Source organism: Taudactylus pleione, unplaced genomic scaffold (genome assembly GCF_031769625.1).
Source record: "Taudactylus pleione unplaced genomic scaffold, aTauple2 ptg000007l, whole genome shotgun sequence".
Lineage (NCBI taxonomy): Eukaryota > Metazoa > Chordata > Amphibia > Anura > Myobatrachidae > Taudactylus > Taudactylus pleione.
The window spans coordinates 10,929,065-10,952,070 of NW_028284410.1; the positions used below are offsets into that span (position 1 = coordinate 10,929,065).

General features: G+C 41.8%; 1 protein-coding gene across 1 annotated transcript in view; it reads right to left on the minus strand.

Moving 5' to 3' along the window:
- The window catches only part of LOC148542885 (uncharacterized), a 110,426-nt gene that overhangs the window by 34,588 nt on the left and 52,832 nt on the right, over positions 1-23,006 (minus strand). Inside the window, exon 7 of the mRNA XM_088460235.1 lies at positions 12,263-12,389. Within this exon, the coding sequence (XP_088316361.1) occupies positions 12,263-12,389 (127 nt within the window). The remainder of the gene's footprint in view (positions 1-12,262; positions 12,390-23,006) is intronic.

The window sequence follows — 23,006 nt, forward strand, 5'->3', positions numbered from 1 at the left end:
GAGCTGGGGCTGGGCAGCTGCTATGGAGCCTGCCGGCTGGAACAGCATCCACAGCACGCAGCCCCGGTTTGGCCCATCCGGTCCTTGGGGCCCCTCTGTACCTCGGGGCCCGGTATGTGTGTCCCCTTAGTCCCCCCTGTCACTAGGCCTGAATGCAGGTGCCAATGGGGCAGTGACCTGAACTTGTGCACTTGGCAGCAGCACCACTTGTATAGGCAAATGCAGGGGGGGTTTCTGTCTGCCTGGAAACCCCCCTCCCCAGCACACACCATGGCCACAATAGAAATAGTAATATAGTAGAATTTTACAAGTGCTGCTTGTTATTCTCAGTATCACAAATGAAATAATTAGCACCACCTGTGGATCTTTTAACATTTATCAGCCAGTACTAAATAATCTGTGCACCAACTAGGAGATCTGGAAAACATTCACTGTTAGGGATGTGCTGCTATAGAGCCCAATATGTACATATATGTCCAGGGGGGTGTGATATGTATTACCGCTGGCCGCAAATCCCGACAGCGGCTGCCCGTCAAAGGAGGAAATCCCGATTGTCCTAAAGGTAAGTATAAACTAATCTAATTCTACCCCCTAACCCTCCTTTAGGGTGCCTAACCCTAACCCCCCCTCTAAAAGCCTAAACCTAACCCCCCCTTCCCTGCTGCCTAAACCTAAGTCCCCCGGGAGGGTGCCTAACCCTAACCTCCCCCTGGGGGTGCCTAACCCTAACCCTCCCTCCCCCAAGCCTAACCCTAACCTCCCGGGGGGGTGCCTAGCCCTAAATCCCTCCCAGGAGCCCTAAACCTAACCCTCCCCCCCGCGTTGCTGTACGCTGCGGAGCCCGGCATCTTCTCGAGCGGGGTGCCGGGCGCCGGTCTCCCGACGTCGGTCGAATGACAGGCGTCTAGATTTATACGCCTGACATTCGTCCCTAGTCAGGATTACAGTGTCTGGAAGCCGGCGGTCGGCATTTAGACCTGTCGGCTTCCGGAATACATCCTGTCCAGGACAGTGCTAGGTTATTCTGCTGCTCCCACAGACTCCTGGACATGCTCTAATACTCTGGAATGGTGCACACATCTAAAATATAAAAATTCAGACAGGATTACTGTGATCACTGGTCCTGTATATGCTGGAATTATGATATATACACTTTGTATGAAGCATAATTAAAGCTGGTTACATGCTAATTCTGCCCTCTTCATGGACTGGCCAGACTCACTCTAAAATCAAGCATTTGGAAACCCCCTCTAGAAATCCTACGTTTGCCACTGACTTGTCATGTCATACCTCCCAACATTGGGGAATTTGGGAATGGGACACTGTGCACATATATGAAATAGGGGCATGTTCTTTTTGTCTAGGGGGTATCCTCTCTGTCCGAGGGAATGGCCATAAGGAAAGCCCTGTTTTTTTCACACTGGAGGCTTGCCCAGCACTTCCCTTGCTTGATGGCATTTATTCAATGAGCAGCAGATGAGAGGGAGATCTCCCAACTTTCCACCTTCTCAACAGGACACTGCAGCCTGTGGGTGGAATGGTGAGACAGTGCCAAAATAGCGGGACTGTCCCACTGACAATGGGATGTTTAGAAGGTATGCCTATATACACATAAACAATACATAATTGTCTACATACCTCCAAACATGACCCATTCCAGGAGGGACAAAATGCTCCCTCTTAAGTTATGATTGTCATCACCTGTGTTGAACTAGTTAATTGATAACAAAAGAGTCTCAACACAGGTGACTAGAAATAGATCATTTTGTCCCTCCTGGAATAGGTCATATTGGGAGCTATATATATATACATATATATATATATATAAATATATATTAGGGGTGAGCGGGTTCGGATTTCTGAAATCCGAACCCCCCCGAGCCCCCCCGATCCGAGTCCGATCCGAGTCAGGCTCGACTTTTCCCGCCTGACTCGGATCTGAAATCGAGGCAAAACGTCATCATCCCGCCTTCCGAGTCTCGCGGGTTTTGGATCCTATATAAGGTACCCGCGTCGGCGCCATTTTCTCACTCGGCTGTGGACAGTGAAGAGGGAGGGTGGGAGTTAGGGCTGTGTAGTGTAGTGTAGTGTAGTGTAGTGCTGCTGTTGTCCACTACTTCAAAGTCCATAGGGGCTGGCTGTGTTGTGCTGTGCTGCTGTTGTTAATAGGGGCTGTGTCCACTACTTCAAAGTCCATAGGGGCTGGCTGGACTGTGTTGTGCAGTCAGTTCTCCATAGGGGCTGTGTCCACTCCAAAGTCCTGTGCAGTGTCCCAGTCCTAAAGGAGTGCTGTAGTGTTGTCCAGGGGGTGCTCTGTCCATCAGGGGTGCTCCCCCCAAGTGCTAAAAAAATAATATATTTTCTGTGTTTGTGAATTGTGTGCGCAGTAGCCGCACGTGCATCAACAAAGTAGTGCCAAGCGTGCGCCTGTGTCATAAGTAAAGGGCCGGCTGGCTTGACCGTTAAAGGGTGCTGTAACCCCCGAAAGTACACTCCAGTCCAAACCAAAAAAAAATTATTTTCTGTGTTTGTGAATTGTGTGCGCAGTAGCCGCACGTGTATCAACAAAGTAGTGCCAAGCGTGCGCCTGTGCCATAAGTAAAGGGCCGGCTGGCTTGACCGTTAAGGGTGCTGTAACCCCCGAAAGTACACTCCAGTCCAAACCAAAAAAAAAATTATTTTCTGTGTTTGTGAATTGTGTGCGCAGTAGCCGCACGTGCATCAACAAAGTAGTGCCAAGCGTGCGCCTGTGTCATAAGTAAAGGGCCGACTGGCTTGACCGTTAAGGGTGCTGTAACCCCCGAAAGTACACTCCAGTCCAAACCAAAAAAAAAATTATTTTCTGTGTTTGTGAATTGTGTGCGCAGTAGCCGCACGTGCATCAACAAAGTAGTGCCAAGCGTGCACCTGTGTCATAAGTAAAGGGCCGGCTGGCTTGACCGTTAAGGGTGCTGTAACCCCCGAAAGTACACTCCAGTCCAAACCAAAAAAAAAATTATTTTCTGTGTTTGTGAATTGTGTGCGCAGTAGCCGCACGTGCATCAACAAAGTAGTGCCAAGCGTACGCCTGTGTCATAAGTAAAGGGCCGGCTGGCTTGACCGTTAAGGGTGCTGTAACCCCCGAAAGTACACTCCAGTCCAAACCAAAAAAAAATTATTTTCTGTGTTTGTGAATTGTGTGCGCAGTAGCCGCACGTGCATCAACAAAGTAGTGCCAAGCGTGCGCCTGTGTCATAAGTAAAGGGCCGGCTGGCTTGACCGTTAAGGGTGCTGTAACCCCCGAAAGTACACTCCAGTCCAAACCAAAAAAAAAATTATTTTCTGTGTTTGTGAATTGTGTGCGCAGTAGCCGCATGTGCATCAACAAAGTAGTGCCAAGCGTGCACCTGTGTCATAAGTAAAGGGCCGGCTGGCTTGACCGTTAAGGGTGCTGTAACCCCCGAAAGTACACTCCAGTCCAAACCAAAAAAAAAATTATTTTCTGTGTTTGTGAATTGTGTGCGCAGTAGCCGCACGTGCATCAACAAAGTAGTGCCAAGCGTGCGCCTGTGTCATAAGTAAAGGGCCGGCTGGCTTGACCGTTAAGGGTGCTGTAACCCCCGAAAGTACACTCCAGTCCAAACCAAAAAAAAAATTATTTTCTGTGTTTGTGAATTGTGTGCGCAGTAGCCGCACGTGCATCAACAAAGTAGTGCCAAGCGTGCGCCTGTGTCATAAGTAAAGGGCCGGCTGGCTTGACCGTTAAGGGTGCTGTAACCCCCGAAAGTACACTCCAGTCCAAACCAAAAAAAAAATTATTTTCTGTGTTTGTGAATTGTGTGCGCAGTAGCCGCACGTGCATCAACAAAGTAGTGCCAAGCGTGCGCCTGTGTCATAAGTAAAGGGCCGGCTGGCTTGACCGTTAAAGGGTGCTGTAACCCCCGAAAGTACACTCCAGTCCAAACCAAAAAAAAATTATTTTCTGTGTTTGTGAATTGTGTGCGCAGTAGCCGCACGTGCATCAACAAAGTAGTGCCAAGCGTGCGCCTGTGTCATAAGTAAAGGGCCGGCTGGCTTGACCGTTAAAGGGTGCTGTAACCCACAAAGTACACTCCAGTCCAAACCCAAAAAAAAATTATTTTCTGTGTTTAGCCGCACGTATATATCAAATCGATATAACATAAATGGAGGACCAAACTTTCTCCGATAAAAATAAAATAGAGAAAGATCAAGAACCACTTCCTCCTAGTGCTGAAGCTGCTGCCACTAGTCATGACATAGACGATAACATGCCATCAACGTCGTCTGCCAAGGCCGATGCCCAATGTCATAGTAGAGGGCACATACAATCCCAAATGGCAAAGTTCAGGAAAATGACCTTGAAAAAGACATTTAAATCAGCTGAAGAGAAACGTAAACTTGCCAATATGCCATTTATGACACGGAGTGGCAAGGAACGGCTAAGGTCGATCCCTAGTATGTTCATGACTAGTGGTTCAGCTTCACATGACGATGGAAGCCCTCCTCCCACTAAAAAAATCAAAAGAGTTAAGCTGGCAAAAGCACAGCGAAGAACTGTGCTTTCTAAGAAGATATCACAAATCCCCAAGGAGAGTCCAAGTGTGGTGGTGGTTGCGATGCCTGACCTTCCCAGCACTGGACGGGAAGAGGTGGCTCTTTCCACCATTTGCACGCCCCCTGCAAGTGCTGAAAGGAGCACCCACAGTCCACTTGCTGATATGCAAATTGAAGATGTCACTGTTGAAGTACAACAGGATGAGGATACTGGTGTAGCTGGCGCTGAGGAGGAAGTTGGCGAGGAGGATTCTGATGGTGATGTGGTTTGTTTAAATCAGGCTCCGGGGGAGACAGTTGTTGTCCGTGGGATGAAAAAGCCCATCACGGTCATGCCTGGGCAGAAGACCAAACATTCCACCTCTTTGGTCTGGCAATATTTCTATCCAAATCCGGACAACAACTGTCTTGCCATATGTACCATATGTAAAGGTGAAATAAGTAGGGGTAGGGACGTCAACCACCTAGGAACATCCTCCCTTATACGGCACCTGCAGCGCGTTCATAAAAAGTTACTGTCAAGTTCAGAAACTTTGGCTAAGACCGTAAGCAGTCCAGGGACACCTAAATCCCGTTGTCCTGTTGTATCCAAGCGCCTGCAAACCACACCGTCAACTCCCTCCTCGTCAATTTCCTCCTTAGTTAGGATCGGAAGTAGTCCTGCAGGCCATGTCACTGGCATGACTGACTCTCCTATCCGGGATTCCTCCGGAGGATCCTGCATTGCTACGCCTACTGCTGCCGCTGCTGCTGTTGCTGCTGCTGGGAGTCGTTCATCATCCCAGAGAGGAAGTAGGAACACCACTACTTTTACTAAACAATTGACCCTCCAACAGTCCTTAGCGAGGAGGATGAAGTACGACAGCAGTCATCCTGAAGCAAAACGTATAACTGAGGCCTTGACTGCTATGTTGGTGTTAGACGTGCGTCCGGTATCCGCCATTAGTGCAGTGGGATTTAGACAATTGATAGAGGTAGTGTGTCCCCGGTTCCAAATCCCATCTAGATTCCACTTCACTAGGCAGGCGATACCGAGACTGTACAGAAACGTCAGAAAAAGTGTCCTCAGTGTCCTGAAAAATGCCGTTGTACACAATGTCCACTTAACCACGGACATGTGGACAAGTGGAACAGGGCAGACTAAGGACTATATGACTGTGACAGCCCACTGGGTAGATGTATCACCTTACGCAGCAACAGCAGCAGCGTCACCAGTAGCAGCATCTCAGAAATGCCAGCTCGTTACAAGGCAGGCTACGCTGTGTATCACCGGTTTCAGTAAGAGGCACACCGCCGACAACCTCTTAGAGAAACTGAGGGAAATCATCGCCCAGTGGCTTACCCCACTTAGACTCTCCTGGGGATTTGTGATATCTGACAACGCCACCAATATTGTGCGGGCATTACATCTGGGCAAATTCCAGCACGTCCCATGTTTTGCTCACACAATAAACTTGGTGGTGCAGAATTTTCTGAAAAGCGACAGGGGCGTGCAGGAGACGCTTTGGGTGGCCCGAAAAATTTCTGGCCACTTTCGCCATTCAGCGACTGCGTGCCGAAGACTGGAGCGCCAGCAAACACTCTTGAACCTGCCCCGCCATCACCTGAAGCAAGAGGTTGTGACGCGGTGGAACTCAACCCTCTATATGCTTCAGAGGATGGAGGAGCAGCAAAAGGCCATACAAGCCTATACATCCACCTATGACATAGGCAAAGGAGGGGGTATGCACCTGACTCAAGCGCAGTGGAGAATGATTTCCGTGTTGTGCAAGGTTCTCCAGCCCTTCGAACTTGCCACACGTGAAGTCAGTTCAGACACTGCCAGCTTGAGTCAGGTCATTCCCCTCATCAGGCTTTTGCAGAAGCAGCTGGAGAAAGTGAAGGAGGAGCTAAGACGGAGCGATTCCGCTCGGCATGTGGGACTTGTGGATGAAGCCCTTCATTCGCTTTGCCAGGATTCCAGGGTGGTCAATCTGTTGAAATCAGACCACTACGTTTTGGCCACCGTGCTCGATCCTAGGTTTAAAGCCTATGTGGTGTCTCTCTTTCTGGCCGACACAAGCCTGCAGAGGTGCAAAGACCTGCTGGTGAACACACTGTCAGCTGAAGCGGAACGTGACACGTCAACGGCTCCTTCTTCATTTTCTCCTGCAACTGGGGCTGCCAGGAAAAAACTTAGGTATCCTAAGCAACCCGCTGGCGGTGATGCAGGGCAGGCAGGACCAAGTTTGGACATCTGGTCCGGACTGAAGGACCTGGCAACAATTTCTGACATGTCTACTGTCACTGCATATGATACTGTCACCATTGACAGAATGGTGGAGGATTACATCGGTGACAGCATCCAAGTAGGCATGGCAGACAGTCCATACCTGTACTGGCAGGAAAAAGAGGCAATTTGGAGGCCCCTGTACAAACTGGCTCTATTTTACCTGAGTTGCCCCCCCTCCAGTGTGTACTCCGAAAGAGTGTTTAGTGCAGCCGGGAACCTTGTCAGCGAAAGGCGTAGGAGGTTGCTTCCACAGAATGTGGAGAAGATGATGTTCATCAAAATGAATTATCAGCTCTTCCAGGGAGACCAGCCTCCAGAAGGTACAGAGGGACCTGTGGTGGTGGATTCAAGTGGGGACGAGTTAATACTTTGTGAGGATGAGGATGTACACACTGAAGAGGGTGAGGAATCGGTGGATGAGGAGGATGAGGATGACATCTTGCCTCCATAGAGCCAGTTTGTGCAGGGACACATTAATTGCCAGCTTGTTTTGTGGGGGCCCAAACGAACCAATCATTTCAGCCACAGTTGTGTGGCAGACCCTGGCGCTGAAATGATTGGTTTGTTAAAGTGTGCATGTCCTGTTTATACAACATAAGGGTGGGTGGGAGGGCCCAAGGACAATTCCATCTTGCACCTCTTTTTTTTCTTTGCATTATGTACAGTTTGGGGCCTAGTTTTTCAAACTGCCATCCTGTCTGCCACTGCAGTTTCACGCCTAGATGGGTCACGTGTTTGTGCCGCCCACTCGTGTCGCTTAGCATAGTCATCCAGCTACCTCGGTGCAACGTTTTGGACATAAAAACACTATTGTGAGGTGTGAGGTGTTCAGAATAGACTGGAAATGAGTGGAAATTAAGGTTATTGAGGTTAATAATAGCATAGGAGCAGAAAAACCTACAAATTCTGTGATTTTAGCTGTTTTTATGCTTTTTTAAAAAAAAATACAGATCCAAAACACAAAACCCAGAACCCAAAACACGGAAGGGTGGTTTTGGCAAAACCAATCCAGATCCAAAACACGAAGAAAGATCCAGATCCAAAACCAAAACACAAAACACGAAAAGTGGCCGGTGCACACCCCTAATATATATATATATATTTGTACTGGTAATTAAGTACTGACAAGCTGTTATATATATAACAGCTTGTCAGTACATAATTATCGGGTACATCTCCGGCATACAAATAATTCTGCAGCAACAACAAAGTGCCTGATTATTTGTATGCCGGACCTGTGCCAGGTAAGTATGTACTAACAAGCTGTATATGACAATGCATGCCAGTTTGATACTAAACCCAGTGAGTGTCACCTGCTGTTTATTATGGTAAATTTGGTGTATGCGTGCATTCGTGTTGTGGTTGGGAGCTATGTTTGTCCATGGTTTCTAGGTTTTGTCTGGTGGTAATCAGGTTAGTCAGCATTCTTGATTGACAGACCACCTGTGAGAAGCTAAAAAAGGTGTGGCAGTTTTTCCAATCAGTGTCTCCATGCCTGGGGAGCAAGATGGCAGCTTGCAGAGGGACACCATTACTACTGAAAGTGAAAGCTGTGATAACTTGATGTTTTGTGAGTTGGACAGTAGGTCATTTCACTCATATACCCCTTTCACATCACCAAAATAACCCGGGTTATTCCCGGGTTGTTGCCTGGTCGACCCGGGTCGACGTAATTTTTAAATGCACCAAAATGAATAACCTTGGTCGGCAGACCCGGTATTTCAACTCGGGTTAAACACGGGTCGGACCCGAGTTATTTGGCTCTTAAATGGTACAGACCCGGGATATTCGACCCGGGTCTGAGAAAATAGTGCTGATTGGCTTTTTCCAGTCAGCTGACCAGCCTGCACACAGAGCACATGTCTCTGTATTTACATTGCTGTCCTGTACTGCACACTTTGGGGAAAAGGCAGCTAATAATAAGCTATATACAGACAGCACAGTGTACTATACTGTAATTTACTTTCACTGGAGGAATCATGGCAAACTGGAGTGATGAAGAATTAATAGAGTTGCTGCGGATCAGGCATGAGGAAGAAATATATAAACAGATAACTGGCACTGTCAGCAAAATGTAGGCTGCATCTGTGACATGTGCTCTGTCGGTCATGATTGCTGCACTGCAAGCATTCCTCAGCCCCTCCTTTTTCTTTACTGAAAACGTTATCATAATTGTGAGCCAATAAAATCCTTTAAAAATTACATCACACTGTTTTAACATGGGCAACCCGGGTTGAGTTAAAAGGCACCAAATCTGCAATAAGCCGGGAATAACCTGGGTTATTAAGGCGATGTGAAAGGTCCTGACCCAGGTCTGACCTGGGTCAGACCCGGGTTCAAAACCTGGGTCCGACCCGTGTTTGCGATGTGAAAGGGGTAATAGAGAGGGAAACATTTTGTTTAGTTAGTGTTGGACAGGCTAGGACTTATGCTTATGTTTTGACTTTTTCATATTCTTTTGCGCTTTACAATTGGGAACAAACAGTAATAAAACAAGACTGGGCAATATCGTACAATGTATAGGGAAATAGGTATTAATACAGAAGGATAGGTGCCTCCTATATCATAATGGTCCAGCCAGATTGCAGAGATTCTTGGTGGGCTGTATGACACACTAATGTTAGCCAAGGGTCAGGAGGATGTAAAGTGAAGAAAGAGAAAATATGTATAGTTATGTGTGGTCCATAGGGTAAAGGTTGAAAATATTGTTGCTTTCCCAAGGACCTCCTTGTTTAAATAATGATCACTAGGGCCTGTTTTATGAAGCATCATTTTAAAAAAAAAAAGAAAAAGATTTTCTGTGTTTTATTCCGTGACTTACAAACAGAAATTTTATTACAAGCATAACTTGGAATTTTGGGTTGAAAAATATATTATTTACTCTATAACAAGAATTTGAGGTGGTCATTGAGAATGTATTATATAACTATATTATAATCACTTCCTATAGGGCTATAACTATTTGTTAATCAATTTCTTTTTTTATTTATTATTTAAATTGTCTTTTTTAAGTATACTATTCTCAGAGCATATGCTAAAATGGGGCAGACAACTTATGACACAATGCTTTGCACAGACCACACAGCTCTTTTATGTTGATTCTGCAGCCCTTTCACACAGATCTCTATATCATATAGTACAGACATTTCAAAAAGGTTCAATAACATTCTCAAACATTCCTCAGTAAAATGGATTATTCCAGTATGTGAATAAAACATTGCTTGTATGCAATTATCCAGTTCTAAAGATTTTTTATTACATTTTCATTATAGATTTTATCATTAAGTTTAGGAATAAAATCTGTGAGGAAATTATATCTTATACAAAATTGTGACAACGCATATTAAATCATCAATGAAATGTTGCATGCACCTCATAGGATTGTCCAGCCTAAATTGGTTGCTCCACTCTTAAAGGGAAATTCCATTCACAAATTCATAGTTCCTATTTAGGCCCGTATTCAATTAGAGGCAAAAAGTCAGAATCCGCGGAAAAGTATCGCGGATGACGTCATTTCGCCAGATGAAAACTTATCCCTGCATTCAATCCCAAAGACTTTTCGTGTACGTGAAAAGTCAATGCAATGTAATCGGCGGAAAAGTTTTGCCTATGAATAGCAGGCGGAAAAAAGTGCAGAATTGCAGTTTTGGGGTGCAAACTTTGGGAAACCATCCTGAACCCTTGGGACAGTCCCCCAAAGATAAACTGTGTTAGAAAATTTAAAAAAAGACTTTAGAACACCCCAAAAAAGTACTTTCATTTTGGGGGCAGAAAAGTGCAAAGTTGGGGGACAAACTTAAAAACTAGTGAAAAAGAATTCAGAGGGGTCCCCAAGTATGGGGCAGGTGTTTTTTTTTGTTTGCAGGTGTTTGCGGCAGGTGTATTTTTTATGTTATTTAAAACTTCACTTTAGCAACTTGAAAATATGCTAGCATCCATTTTCAAGTACCCCAAATTTGCTGGGAGTAGTTATTTACTCAAAAAAATACTGCTTAATGCTATTCTTCACCACTTGTGTAAATGCGCTAATCGGCACCAATCGTCACAACTTAACTACCCCAAATACCTTCATTAGGGCTAATCAGGGGCATCTATAGTGATCCCCAATGTTAGTGCACCTTTTGGGGGGTGTCAGGCTGAGTTCCCCATTTTTTATAGGACTTTTCGCCTGTTTCAGTTAAATTATCCACTGCAATACTATACGCAACCTGAGGGCTCATAGCATGTGCTGAAGTTAGCAACTCCTGAGTGAGGTCTGACCTGCCTTAACTGTGCGTATGGGTCTGATGTTACCGATTATTTTGCTATGTTGCCCAAGTATACAGATGTGTGTAAGGGGAAGTGGGCGTCCTTATGTAAGGTTGTGTTCGCAATACGGTTGCAAACATTTGCATTTCACCGCTAATATTAGCAACTGTGATGTATGCGTGCGTTCTAGCAGAATAGCGATCCCTGCTGAATCAGGCCCTCCAGACATTTCATTCCTGGTGTTTGAGACAGACATGCTGTTAATATCGATACTCCTTAAAAATATCTGTAACCACAGAAATAGTTCAATCCGCAGTTTGTCCCCAAAATATTGTTTTCATTATTTTTAGTAGAGTTAAAATATATAAGTAAAAAGATTCAGGGGGGTATCCAATTAGCTGTGAATGGCGAAAAACAGGTATTTTTTTGCGATGTTCACGAAACTATGTGTTTTCCGCTTTGCGGCAGTGAAAAAACTGCACTTTTCGTGTATTTTTTTCTCAGGACAATCAGGTCCCCCCCCAAAAAATTACTAAAAGTGCCGGAGTCGGGCAGCACTTTGGTGCTAATTGGATAACCCAGGGGGACCCATTAGTGCTCGAACAATGTTCGGCGCTAATTGGATACCACCTAAAGTGGAATTAAGTGAGGCTGCTGTTGTAATTTGTTGATTCTACAAGTGAAACAGTATAAAACCATTAGTCCATGGGACACTAGTAGGGGTGCCATGGGTTGATGGTCCAGGACCAAAAAAGGTATATATGGTCAAGGCGATAGGCAAACCCAGTGATGGTGGCTGGTGATCATAAAATATGTATCCATGACCACATAACTGACCCTAAGGATGACATGTAAGCACAATTTTACTAAATTGAATCATTTTTAAATTAAATTTTTGGCCTAGGAGTGCTGTGAAAAAATTGTTGATACTCTAGGGTGCCATGATTCAAGTAAATTTGGGAACTATTGCATTAGTGCATATTTTTCAGTACATTTTCATAAAATGGTCAGTCGATCTTACCCCAACTGGGAGCTGCCTATAAAGGTCTGACTGTCCTTTTTGATGAAAATCCAGCAATTATTTTAGGTTTTTTTTTTTTTTTAAATCTTGCATTCCTAAATTTCATACCTTCAAAATAATTAGCTTATAATCACATTTACACATACTGTATATTCAGTTTCACCTACCGGCAAGGATAGAGGACAGGAGAACTTGGAATAGGTCTATTGCTATTGAGAGGTCCTTCTAGACTGTTACATCCATCTATTAACGTCAGGTTGCTGTAGTCATGTGTAGAAGGTTTTTTCTTATTGGCTAAATTAATTTAAAAGTAAAATATCAGATATATGAGAGAGATACAGTATATTGAGAAATAGTTATTGTTACAGGTACAAAAAAAATCATGATTACTTTTACAAGGTTCAACAATATGTATTTATTATTGTGATAATACAGATTTATTTTTTTTAGCTTTATAAACTGCTGGATTTACTAATGCCTAAATCACTGAAAACCCCACAGTAAATCTAAAAGCTTAGAAACACATAAATCATCCTGATTTTTTATTAGTAAAAAATAGAGCCTGCCAGATTTACTAAGGAAAACTTCCAGAAAAAAAGAGGCAGTTGGGACAGATGTGAGGGCTCAAAACACTGCCAGTATAAGCTATCTTGCCTTAAAACCCAGTAAAAAAACACACCTCCCTATACACTATTAAAACAAAATGTATTTGCAGAAAGAAATACACATAATGGATGTATTTAATATGTGTATTATTCATAAATGTAAACAGTGGCTACAAACGGTACAGTGTTCACCACCCTTGGGTTTTTAAATTTTATTTTTTTGTGTTACAATGTGGAAACATAATGGATTTAATTTAAATTTCTTCCCACTAATCATCACAAAGATCTCAATAATATGTAAAAATTGTTTAATCCAGCCATTTTGTCAAAATTAAAATCAGTGATTGAATTAATGTTTATTCCCTTGCTATAACCATACTAGATTTTCTCTGAAGTTACCAAATATCACATAATAAGTTTATGAGAGTCCACCGGTGTGGAGTTAAGGTGTGTCAAAGGATTGTAGCATAAATTCACCTGTCTCTGTGAGTTAGTGCATTCACAAGCAAAAACTACCAAACAAAGACAAAAAAACATCCCAAGCAAATCTACGATAAGGTCATAGAGCTGTACCAATTAGTCAAAGAGTACAAGAATATTTCCAAGGCACTGAATATATCCCAAAGCACAGTTAAGTCAATCATAAAATAAAAAAAAATAAGAAAATATGGAACTGAAAATTTGCCTATAACAAGCCAATCTCCAAACCTGAGTGTCTGGAAGAGATAAGAGTTGCAGTAAGAGAGACCAACAAGAGGTCATTGGCAACTCTAAAGGATTTACAGTCTACCTTGACAGAGATAGGAGTTCATGGAACAATTAAAGTATGCATTCTTCAATAATCTGGGTTGTATGAGATGGTAGAAAGAAGAAAGCCCTTGTTGAAACAAACTCACATCAAAGCCCAGCTATAGTTTTCCCAAAGACATGTGGGAGGCACAGCCATGTACTGGAAGACTATATGATCTAAAGAGGACAAAATTGAACACTTTAGCCACAATGCTACTGTAAGTGCTACACTTGGCGCAAACCTAACACTGTACATCACAGTGAAAACACCATACCTACAACAAAGCATGGTGCTGGTAGCATCATGTTATTGGGATACTTGCCTGTGGCAAGGGATAGAAAGCTTATAAAAATAAGTGTAGAAAAGTACAGAAAGAAACTCGAAGAATATTTATCTTCCAAAATGACAATGGCCCAAAGCATATAGCAAAAAGCCACACTGGAGTGTATGACCTAACATGTGAATGTCCTAAAGAGGCCTAATAAAATCTCAGATCTCAATCCAATTGAGCATCTGTGGCATAAAATTTCTCTTCACCAATGGTCACCATCCAAACTGATGAAGCCTGAGTAGCTTAGTCAAGAGGAATGGACTCAGATTCCAGTGTATAGATGCCATTCACCGCCGGGGTACTGTATCACTCACCACCAGGGAAGGTAGCTTTTTGATGGTCTCGGGGGCCCTGCCAGCATTCCTTGGCAACCGCCCTGTTTACTCAAAAGGGTTGCTGCTATTGTGTGTATTGCTGGGTGCCGGCAAGATGGTTCCTCCCTCTTTTTCAGACTGTGGACTTCAATTCATGTCTAAGTTCTGGAAAGCTTGATGTAAAAGCTTACACATTCAACTTTTCCTTCGCATACCACCCTCAAACCAATGAGATAACTGAGAGAGTCAATCAATATCGCTAATCTTTTCTTCAGACCTTCATTTCTGGTTCTAAATTTGGCTGAGTGGATCTGCTCCCCTGTGCCGACTTTGCCCACATTATTTTCTCAAACATGGTTAAAATTCAAGGAGAACCTCAAGAAGACATCTTCTTATTATAGTTACTTTGTTGACAAGTGACAGCAAGCTTCTCCAAACCTGAAGGTATGAGAAAGAGGGGCAAATTTAGCATGGACCAGTTGTGCCATCCATTACAATGCAATGGACATTGCCATCAGATTGCTGTCTAAAAATGCTCTATTTACTAAACATCAGATTTGAGCATCAATAGAAGTCTGAAGGTGATGTCCAGTGAATATTTTCTGTCTAAAACCATGTTGGATTTATTGATTCTGATATAATCCACTGTCAATCTGTGGCAGATTCTGAAGCCTGCACAGATTATTAAGATCTGTTCAGACTATGTTTTATAATAAACCTTTAAAAGTAGCAAAATAAAAAATGGTGCCCCCAATTGGTAACTAGCCATGGGCCTCTTAGTCTAGGCTGGTATTGGAAAAAAAAGGGGAAACAGTGTGGGTACCCCCCTATTTTCCAATAACCAGCACTAGGCTGAACCAGCCAATGCAACTGACACTATAGTAAGGGGACACACAGTGTGGGATCCCCCTGCCATTATGGCAACAGCCCCAAACTGGTCAGACCAGGGTTGGAATCCCTAGGGAACTGGGGAACCCACCCAAAAATGAAGTCCTGCCTTTCCAAAGACAACTAGCATTCTCAGCACCACCTGGCTTTGGGTGCAGAGGTAATAGTTTAAATAAATACTTAAATAATATTGTTCTTTACAGGTTAACTACAGGTCCCAGCAATGGCTAACCAGGCATGATGGCACTTGTTGAACCAGAAGTGCCAGCATTCCTGGACATCAAGGGCCTGCTGCAACTTGGCCGAGCATCTTTCTCGCTCAAAATGTGCATTTTCTTCATATAAGAAGCCATAACTCTCAGAGTGTATCAGTTGTGCCAGGCTTCTTGAACCATATGGCCTACATATGCTAGGTGTATGAGGACACATCTGTATGATTGTCCTCTACTGTATGATTGTAATTTTTGCAGGGCCAACACTATGGCTAAGCACTCTTTCGCCACTATGGCATAGGCCACCTCTCTGGGGAGCAGTTTTCTACTTAAGAATATTTGAGGGTGTTCTTCCCCATGTTTAGTTATATGGCTGCGCACAGCTCCCAACCCATAGTAAGAGGCATCTGTCTGCAATATAAACCTCCTTTTGAAATCAGGGGCCTACAGTACAGGAGCAGATTTCAAAGCAATAAATGCTTTTTCACAATCCTCTGTCCAAGTCACCATCTGGGTAACTTTTTTTTTGTTAAGTCAGTTAGGGGTTTGGCTAGTATGCTGTAGTGAAGATCAAACTTTTGGTAGTACCCAGCAGTTCCAGAAATGACTTGTTAAAGTCTTAGGAGTAGGCCATGTAGTAACAGTCTAGTCTTTACCTTTTCTAGTTTAAAGGGTACCTCCTCCAACTCATTGCACAAAGTACTGCACCTCACATATGCTGATTTGGAATTTCTCAGGTTTGATGCTAAGGCCTGCCCTGGTTATTTGGACTGGCACACTGACTAGATGGATCTGATTGAACACTGCAATGTCATCCAGATAGGCAACATTACAAGTCTCTCCTGGCCTTCTAGCAGGTCACAGATCAGGCGCTGGAAAAAATCAGGGTAATTTTTAATCTCAAAGGGCATGACCAGAAACTTTTATCATCCAAATGGGATGATAAGGGCAAAAGACAGGCCACTCTCGAGGGTCAGGTGTCAATGGGATCTGCCAGTAACCCCTAATGAGATCTATAATAGTGAAATAGTGTGCTTGGGTAATCTGAGCCAACAGTTTATGTATTCTGGGCAAAGGATAGGCATCAAAGATAGTGGCATTCTTTAACAATCTATAGTCCACACAGAACAGGATGCCTCCACATTTCTTTGAGATCAGCATTACTGGGGCAGACAAGGAGCTGCGGGACTTGTGAGTTAACCCTAACAGTAGCATTTCCTCAATTTCTCACTTTATATATTCCAGTACTTCCAGGGAAACACAAAATGCTGGTTTTCTGAGGGGTGTCTGTTTACCTGTATCCACATGATGTATAACTATAAGTATTTTCAATGGCTTCTCTGTAAAAATTGGGCTGGTAGAGCTTTCATGTCACACTTAGCTGACCCAGCTGCACTTCTGAAAGCTCCTCACTATGCAAGTGTTTGCTAGGGAACCGCTGTTCTTTGCAGCAGCTGTTAAATCCAACAAGGGGTCTGATTCCTGTTTGTACTCCAGTAAGCCATGTACAGTTAACACACAGGTTCCCCTTTCATGATAAGCCTTAGACATGTTAATGTGATATACCCTGTATTTCTTTCGTCCCTCCGTGGCTACCACATACTTACCATCATTATTGTACTGCATTATAGTATAGGAGCCCTTCCAGGCAGCCTGTAACTTGTACTTCCACATAGGGACCAACACCAGAACTTTCTATCCCACCTCAAATATGGGCTTCCAAGCACTGTGGTCATACCATTGTTTCAATTTTGCCTGAGCAGCCCTCAGATTTTTTTTTTGAGGGAGATAGAAAGTAGACTCTTTTTGGAGCATTCTTATGTGTCAAAAGACTAAACCTTTATTAAAGAATGCATTAAAACACATTCTGACATCAAAAAGAGTTTAAATAAAATATTAAATAGTATCATAAAGAGGATATATAATTGTCACCAGCTAGGTATTATGTTGAACAGAATGGAATGAAACTATTATATATATATAGCATCTCACAAGTCTTAGATAATCTCTCCCTAGGTTAAGTTCACCATAATATCAAAGTAAACATAATTTGTAGTTCACAATATTCAGTCATAATTCACAATATTAGCTTCAAAATTATCACAAGTGTAGATACAAAATATCAGCTATCATCAACCTGAAAAAGGAATAATCTATTATTGACCCCTCACAACACCTTAATGGGTATATATATATATATATATATATACTTATATACATACATACACACACACAGTGTACATATGAAGTATATATGGGAGAATACAGCGCCAAATGTGGTGAGAGCCCTTCTTAACAATTAGAGGTCTGAGAATTCTCGCGCATGCGCGGTAATGGTCAAAATGGTGCCCGCTGCCGGAAATCCAGTTGTGGCCTTGTATGGGCATGTACAATTAATGGGTAGGGTATATTAAGCAGTGGGGTACCCTTCTAGGTGTTATACTCCTGACAAAGTCCTACCAGAGTGGTGTAAGAGATGAAACACGTTGAGGAAGCAGGGACCTCTGTCAGCTGATGCGGTTACTTTTTCAGATAAGCCTATTTTGAACTCTTTTAATGTAATTACACATTTATCTGTGTGTTTTTAGTGTGTGTCCTAATAAATTGTCTATGAATAATACACTATGAGAGTGTTTCCTCTCTCCACACATTATATATATATATATATATATATATATTAATGAGCTTGGACTAAAAGCTTTATCTAAAAATTCCAAAAGGGAGACACAGAGACTTCAAGGATCATATACTACATGCCTGTCTTCTAGTACATTACAGTACACATATTAAGTGTTTTTGGTGCGTGCACAAAATCAATAAGCATATTACACTATGAGGCGCTTGTTTTTCACCTTTTGTATATTATGAACATCAGGAACCTTACAAAGGTCCATTCGGAAAAATACGAGCTGCCACTGTCGATATCGGGATCAAAGTGGATAACCATATTGAACTATTCATTTTGGACTAATAGTTGGAGAGAACATCTGAATGGTTAAGCACTGCGACAAGTATCTGTGTTGTGGAAATTGTAATTCATTGTTGTTTGACTAGTTAGCTGCTTCCATGTCTATTGAGATCTCACCACTTTGTCTAACCATGTTTCAAACAGGTAGAAAGGGTTACAATAAATATCAGACATTGTAAAATTATTTTCTGCGAAGATCCGAGTATAGAGCTTTCTAATACAAATCAAGGGTTGGATGATCTATTGTTGGAGGTGGAGAAACTATAAAGTAAGGAGATTCGAACCTGGTGGGATATCACTATTTTAGAACAATAAATTGCAGTAGGACGTATCCCAAGAGGTCTAAGTATCACAAAAAGACCAACTTTTGATCTGAATAATGAAAAATTCCAGAAGGAATGGGAAAGTACCCTACATGATAGCTCACTTAGATTCATGCACTTGATTATTACGGAGAAAAAGAGTGAACTAGATGCTATAGAGAAAGAAATGAAAAACAGGGAAGCGATCCTAGAACCTAAAAATAATGATGATAATTTTAATCCTAATCTTGCAGTATTAAATAAAAAACTTGATTAGAAACAGAGGTCACGCACACCAAAGAGAAAAAAATTATAAGGGATAAAACAGACTATCTCCATAATAAAATACATGATTGGGGTAGAAATGGACAAGAAATCCATAGAAGTAAAAGTAAAAATAATAATAAAAAACCATATGCTACCAAAGGGGTGAATGAGTGGGTACATATCCCTCAGAGACCCAGGTACCAGAAACCAGAGCATCAACATATACAGAAATCATCAAATTATCCACACAATAATAGATTTGGAATTCTTAATAGGATAGAATCTGAGGAGGAAAGTGATTGTCATACACCAGTGTTCACTCCACACCCTTGGGAGCGTTACAACAAATATATTTTCAAAGAAGAAACTACAAGAGCATCCCCCTTAAAAAGAAGGGGGGTCAGAGGAGGATGGAAGGAATAAAAAAAGAAGGACTCTGAAATATTAGCTACAGACCAGGAACTACATGAATGGGGAATCTTCAACTTGTCAGAGTATAAGCTGTCGGAAATATTAGTATCACTCCTCAATAAGGGATTCTCTTTTGCTCCAACAGCTAAGATTAATAAATTCCAAATGTTCATAGATTTGAACAAATTCACTAGGAATTATGAAGATCAATCAAAATTGGGACTTAGACCCCCTTCCAAGTACTATCCATTGAAGTCAAGAAGCACTCAAATTGAAACATTCTATGATCTGGTTAAAAAAGATATCCACACATTAGATGATAAAGAACCTAAACAATACAATCTGACCAATTTTGAAAAAGAAGCTTTGAAGAATTAAGAATGACCAATTTATCTTTAAACAGGCAGATAAGGGAGGAGGCCTTGTCATACTGAATCGTGAAGATTATATCAAGGAAGCAAGTAGATTATTATGTGATCAGGTATCCTATAAAAAAACTGGAGAAGGATCCCACCTCAAATTTCATTGATGAATTGCGTATTATATTAGTGGAGGCCTTACATAAAGGAATCATAACTAAAAATGAATATCAATTTTTAATAAAGAATAATCCAGTGATTCCCACATTCTATTATCTGCCTAAAGTCCATAAAAGTTTTGACAATCTGCCCAGCTGCCCCATAGTGGCTGGCATAGATTCAGACATCGGGTTGTGCAGAATATGTGGAGAGATTTCTTGATAAATATGTATATGCTTTAAAATCGTTTGTTAAGGACACAACTTCCATTCTTCAAATCCTAAAAGAAATCCAATGGAGAGATTCATACAAATGGGAGACTATAGATGTGCAGTTATTGTACACATCCATTTCACATGAGAAAGGAATCTCAAACTGTGGAGAATTTTTGGACAAACATGAGGAGTTAAGAATAAAACAAAGATTTAATTTGCTGTTTGATGAATTTCATTTTAACACATAATTATTTTTAGATGCCTTTTTTATTCAGATAGAGGGTACAGCAATGGGCACTGTGTTTGCTCCCAGCTTCACCAATCTACACATGGGAAGCTGGGAGTGCAAATATATTTATGGAGAACACACTTTTAAAAATCATCTAATATTGTATCCAAGATACATAGATGATATTTTAATTATATGGAATGGTATGGAAATTGAATTTTTGGATTTTATGGATCATTTAAAGCTTAATGAGTATAATTTACAGTTCACGCATAAATTTAGGAATGTGGAGATTGAATATCTGTATTTGGTGATTGGAAGTGACATCCACGGGATTGTCAGTCAGAATCACATTAAGGCGGTTGACACCAATAGCTATGTACATTACAATAGTGGAAATGCTACAAAGTGGAAAAGTAATATACCATTTTCACAGTTCTGTTGGATACATAGAAATTGTAGTTCTAACACCATGTTTAAATGCAAGGTAGAAGTGCTTTTTGAGAGATTCCGTGTGAGACAATATTTGGGGGAGATGATACAAAAAGCAGTGGATATAGCAAGCAATTTGGAAAGAATTACATTATTGCAATATAAAATAAAGGCTCCTAGTGAAATAAAATAGTTTTTGTGACCCAATTCAACCATAAAGAAAAGGAGATCAAATGGATTATTAACAAGCATTGGGATATCCTTAAAACCGATACAATTCTGAATGTAATCTTGCCTAAGAAACCGATCATAGCCTTTAGAAAGGCAAGGAATATAAAAAAACAATTGGTACTTAAATTCAGTAGAAACTATAACAAAACAATGGATCCAGAAAAGCAAAGGTTTTTTTAAATGTAACAGTTGTAATATATGTAAATTTGTTTACAATATGAACAATCAATTCTTTAATTTTAATAATACAGTATCATATAAAATTAACTGTCTAATGAATTGTATAACTTCTGGGGTCATTTACATTATAGAATGCCCATGCCATCTGAAATATGTGGGAGTTGATAATCATTCTGTACCAAAGCATTTTTCTAAATATCATAATGCGGATCCACCAGGGCTAAGGTTTAAAGCCATTGAAATAGTACAACTTGGTGATAGAGGTGGTGATAGGGAGAAGAAATTATTGCAGAGGGAAGTGTTTTGGATATTCACCCTTAACACTATGGCACCACATGGGATGAATGAGAGTTACGAGATTACACCATTTTTATGATTCATTGACCCTCTTCCTTTCCTCTTCCTTTTCTTTTAGAGTGAGATTATTCAAATAACATCTATAATATTTACACATATATGTATATTTTGTTGGGTAACCACATTGAGCACAAGGAGGCTATGGCTGTCAGTAGCAGCCACAGACATCCTAGACATTTCTACATCAGATACATTTACACTTTTTTTATCAGTTCCTGGAACTTGTAACCCAACACGATTATTCTCCAAAACAACAGAGTGAATAACATCATCATTAGATACAGTTGAACACATTTTCCCTGATTATCTTAGGGTACATGTGAAGAAACAGGATGAGTTTGCCTCACAGCATAAATCAATTACATCATAATTAGTTATATACTCAGTACGCATTCTGCCTAAAGCTGGTCATACACCAGACCAACTTTCCTCCAACCATCCAACTAGTTGGTTGGTAGGAATGAAAATCTGGTAATGCATTGGAGCAAATAACAATCAGCCCCAAATACCAGAAAATGGAAAAAAGCTGTTGTTCAGGCGAGTTTTTTTACAGCAGACATAACCAACTTGCCTGAATTACTGTTTTCATGTTTTCTGGCGTCTAGGAAAAATTGCTGATTGTTATTTACTCCCATGTATTACTGGATTTTCATTCCAAACAACCAACTAGTTGGATGTTTGGAGGAAAGTTGGTCTGGTGTATGGCCATCTTAAATCACTTCCCAATAACACATTTGTAGGGAAACTATTCAAAATACCAACTTCTCACACACCTCTCCCTGATCCAAAGTCCAGGTAAACAATTGTCATGGGCACAGCAGGATGCAACCTACCATTCCTTATACATAAATAGTCTTTCCCTGGATAATGATCTGAGAACCCATCATTGCATTGAATGCACAATATTAACATCTGCCCCTGTGTCTCTCAAACCCACAGTTACCTGGTCACTGACAGTGACTGATTGCAGATTGTCCCTGAAATCTTTCAACACACCGGAAAGCAGAAGAAAGTCTGATGGCTGGTACCCCCACAGGAGTATATTCTTCTTTAAAAAAGTGATAATGATGTGCCACACTTTGTTGCAATTTTCACACCTGCATGTATCTCCCAAAACTGGCTTTGAGCCAACCCTGCTAAAAGGTGAAGAAACAGCAGATGCAGTTGCAGGGGGAAATGTAGGTGTTCCTTCAGGCTGCAGTGTACTGGCAGCCACACCCTTTTCACTGCAGGAGCCCTGGGAATTGTATACTTGTCTGTCAAAATGGTTGCCTCCTGTGATGATTTAGGGTCATGATCCAAGACCTACTCTTTCACATCAGCTGGGCACAACATCAGAAACTGCTCTTGAATAATTAAGTCTTTAAGACCATCATAGTTGGTAACTTTAAACCCATCAATCCACTGATAGAAAACAATAGAGAATTGGGCAACAAGTCCAGAATAGGTATCAGAGGCATTGCACTTTAACTCTGAATTTTTGCCTGTGAGCCTCACGGGTGAACTTAAAATGCTGCCGGGTCTTCTTGATAGCTGCATCATCTTCATCCCTCTCAAGGGGAAAGTCTGCAAAGGCCTCCAGGGCTTTACCTTTCAGTCCAGGGGTTAAATGGAGTGCCCACTGAATAGGGGCTGGTGCATACTGTCTGCAGGTTATTTTT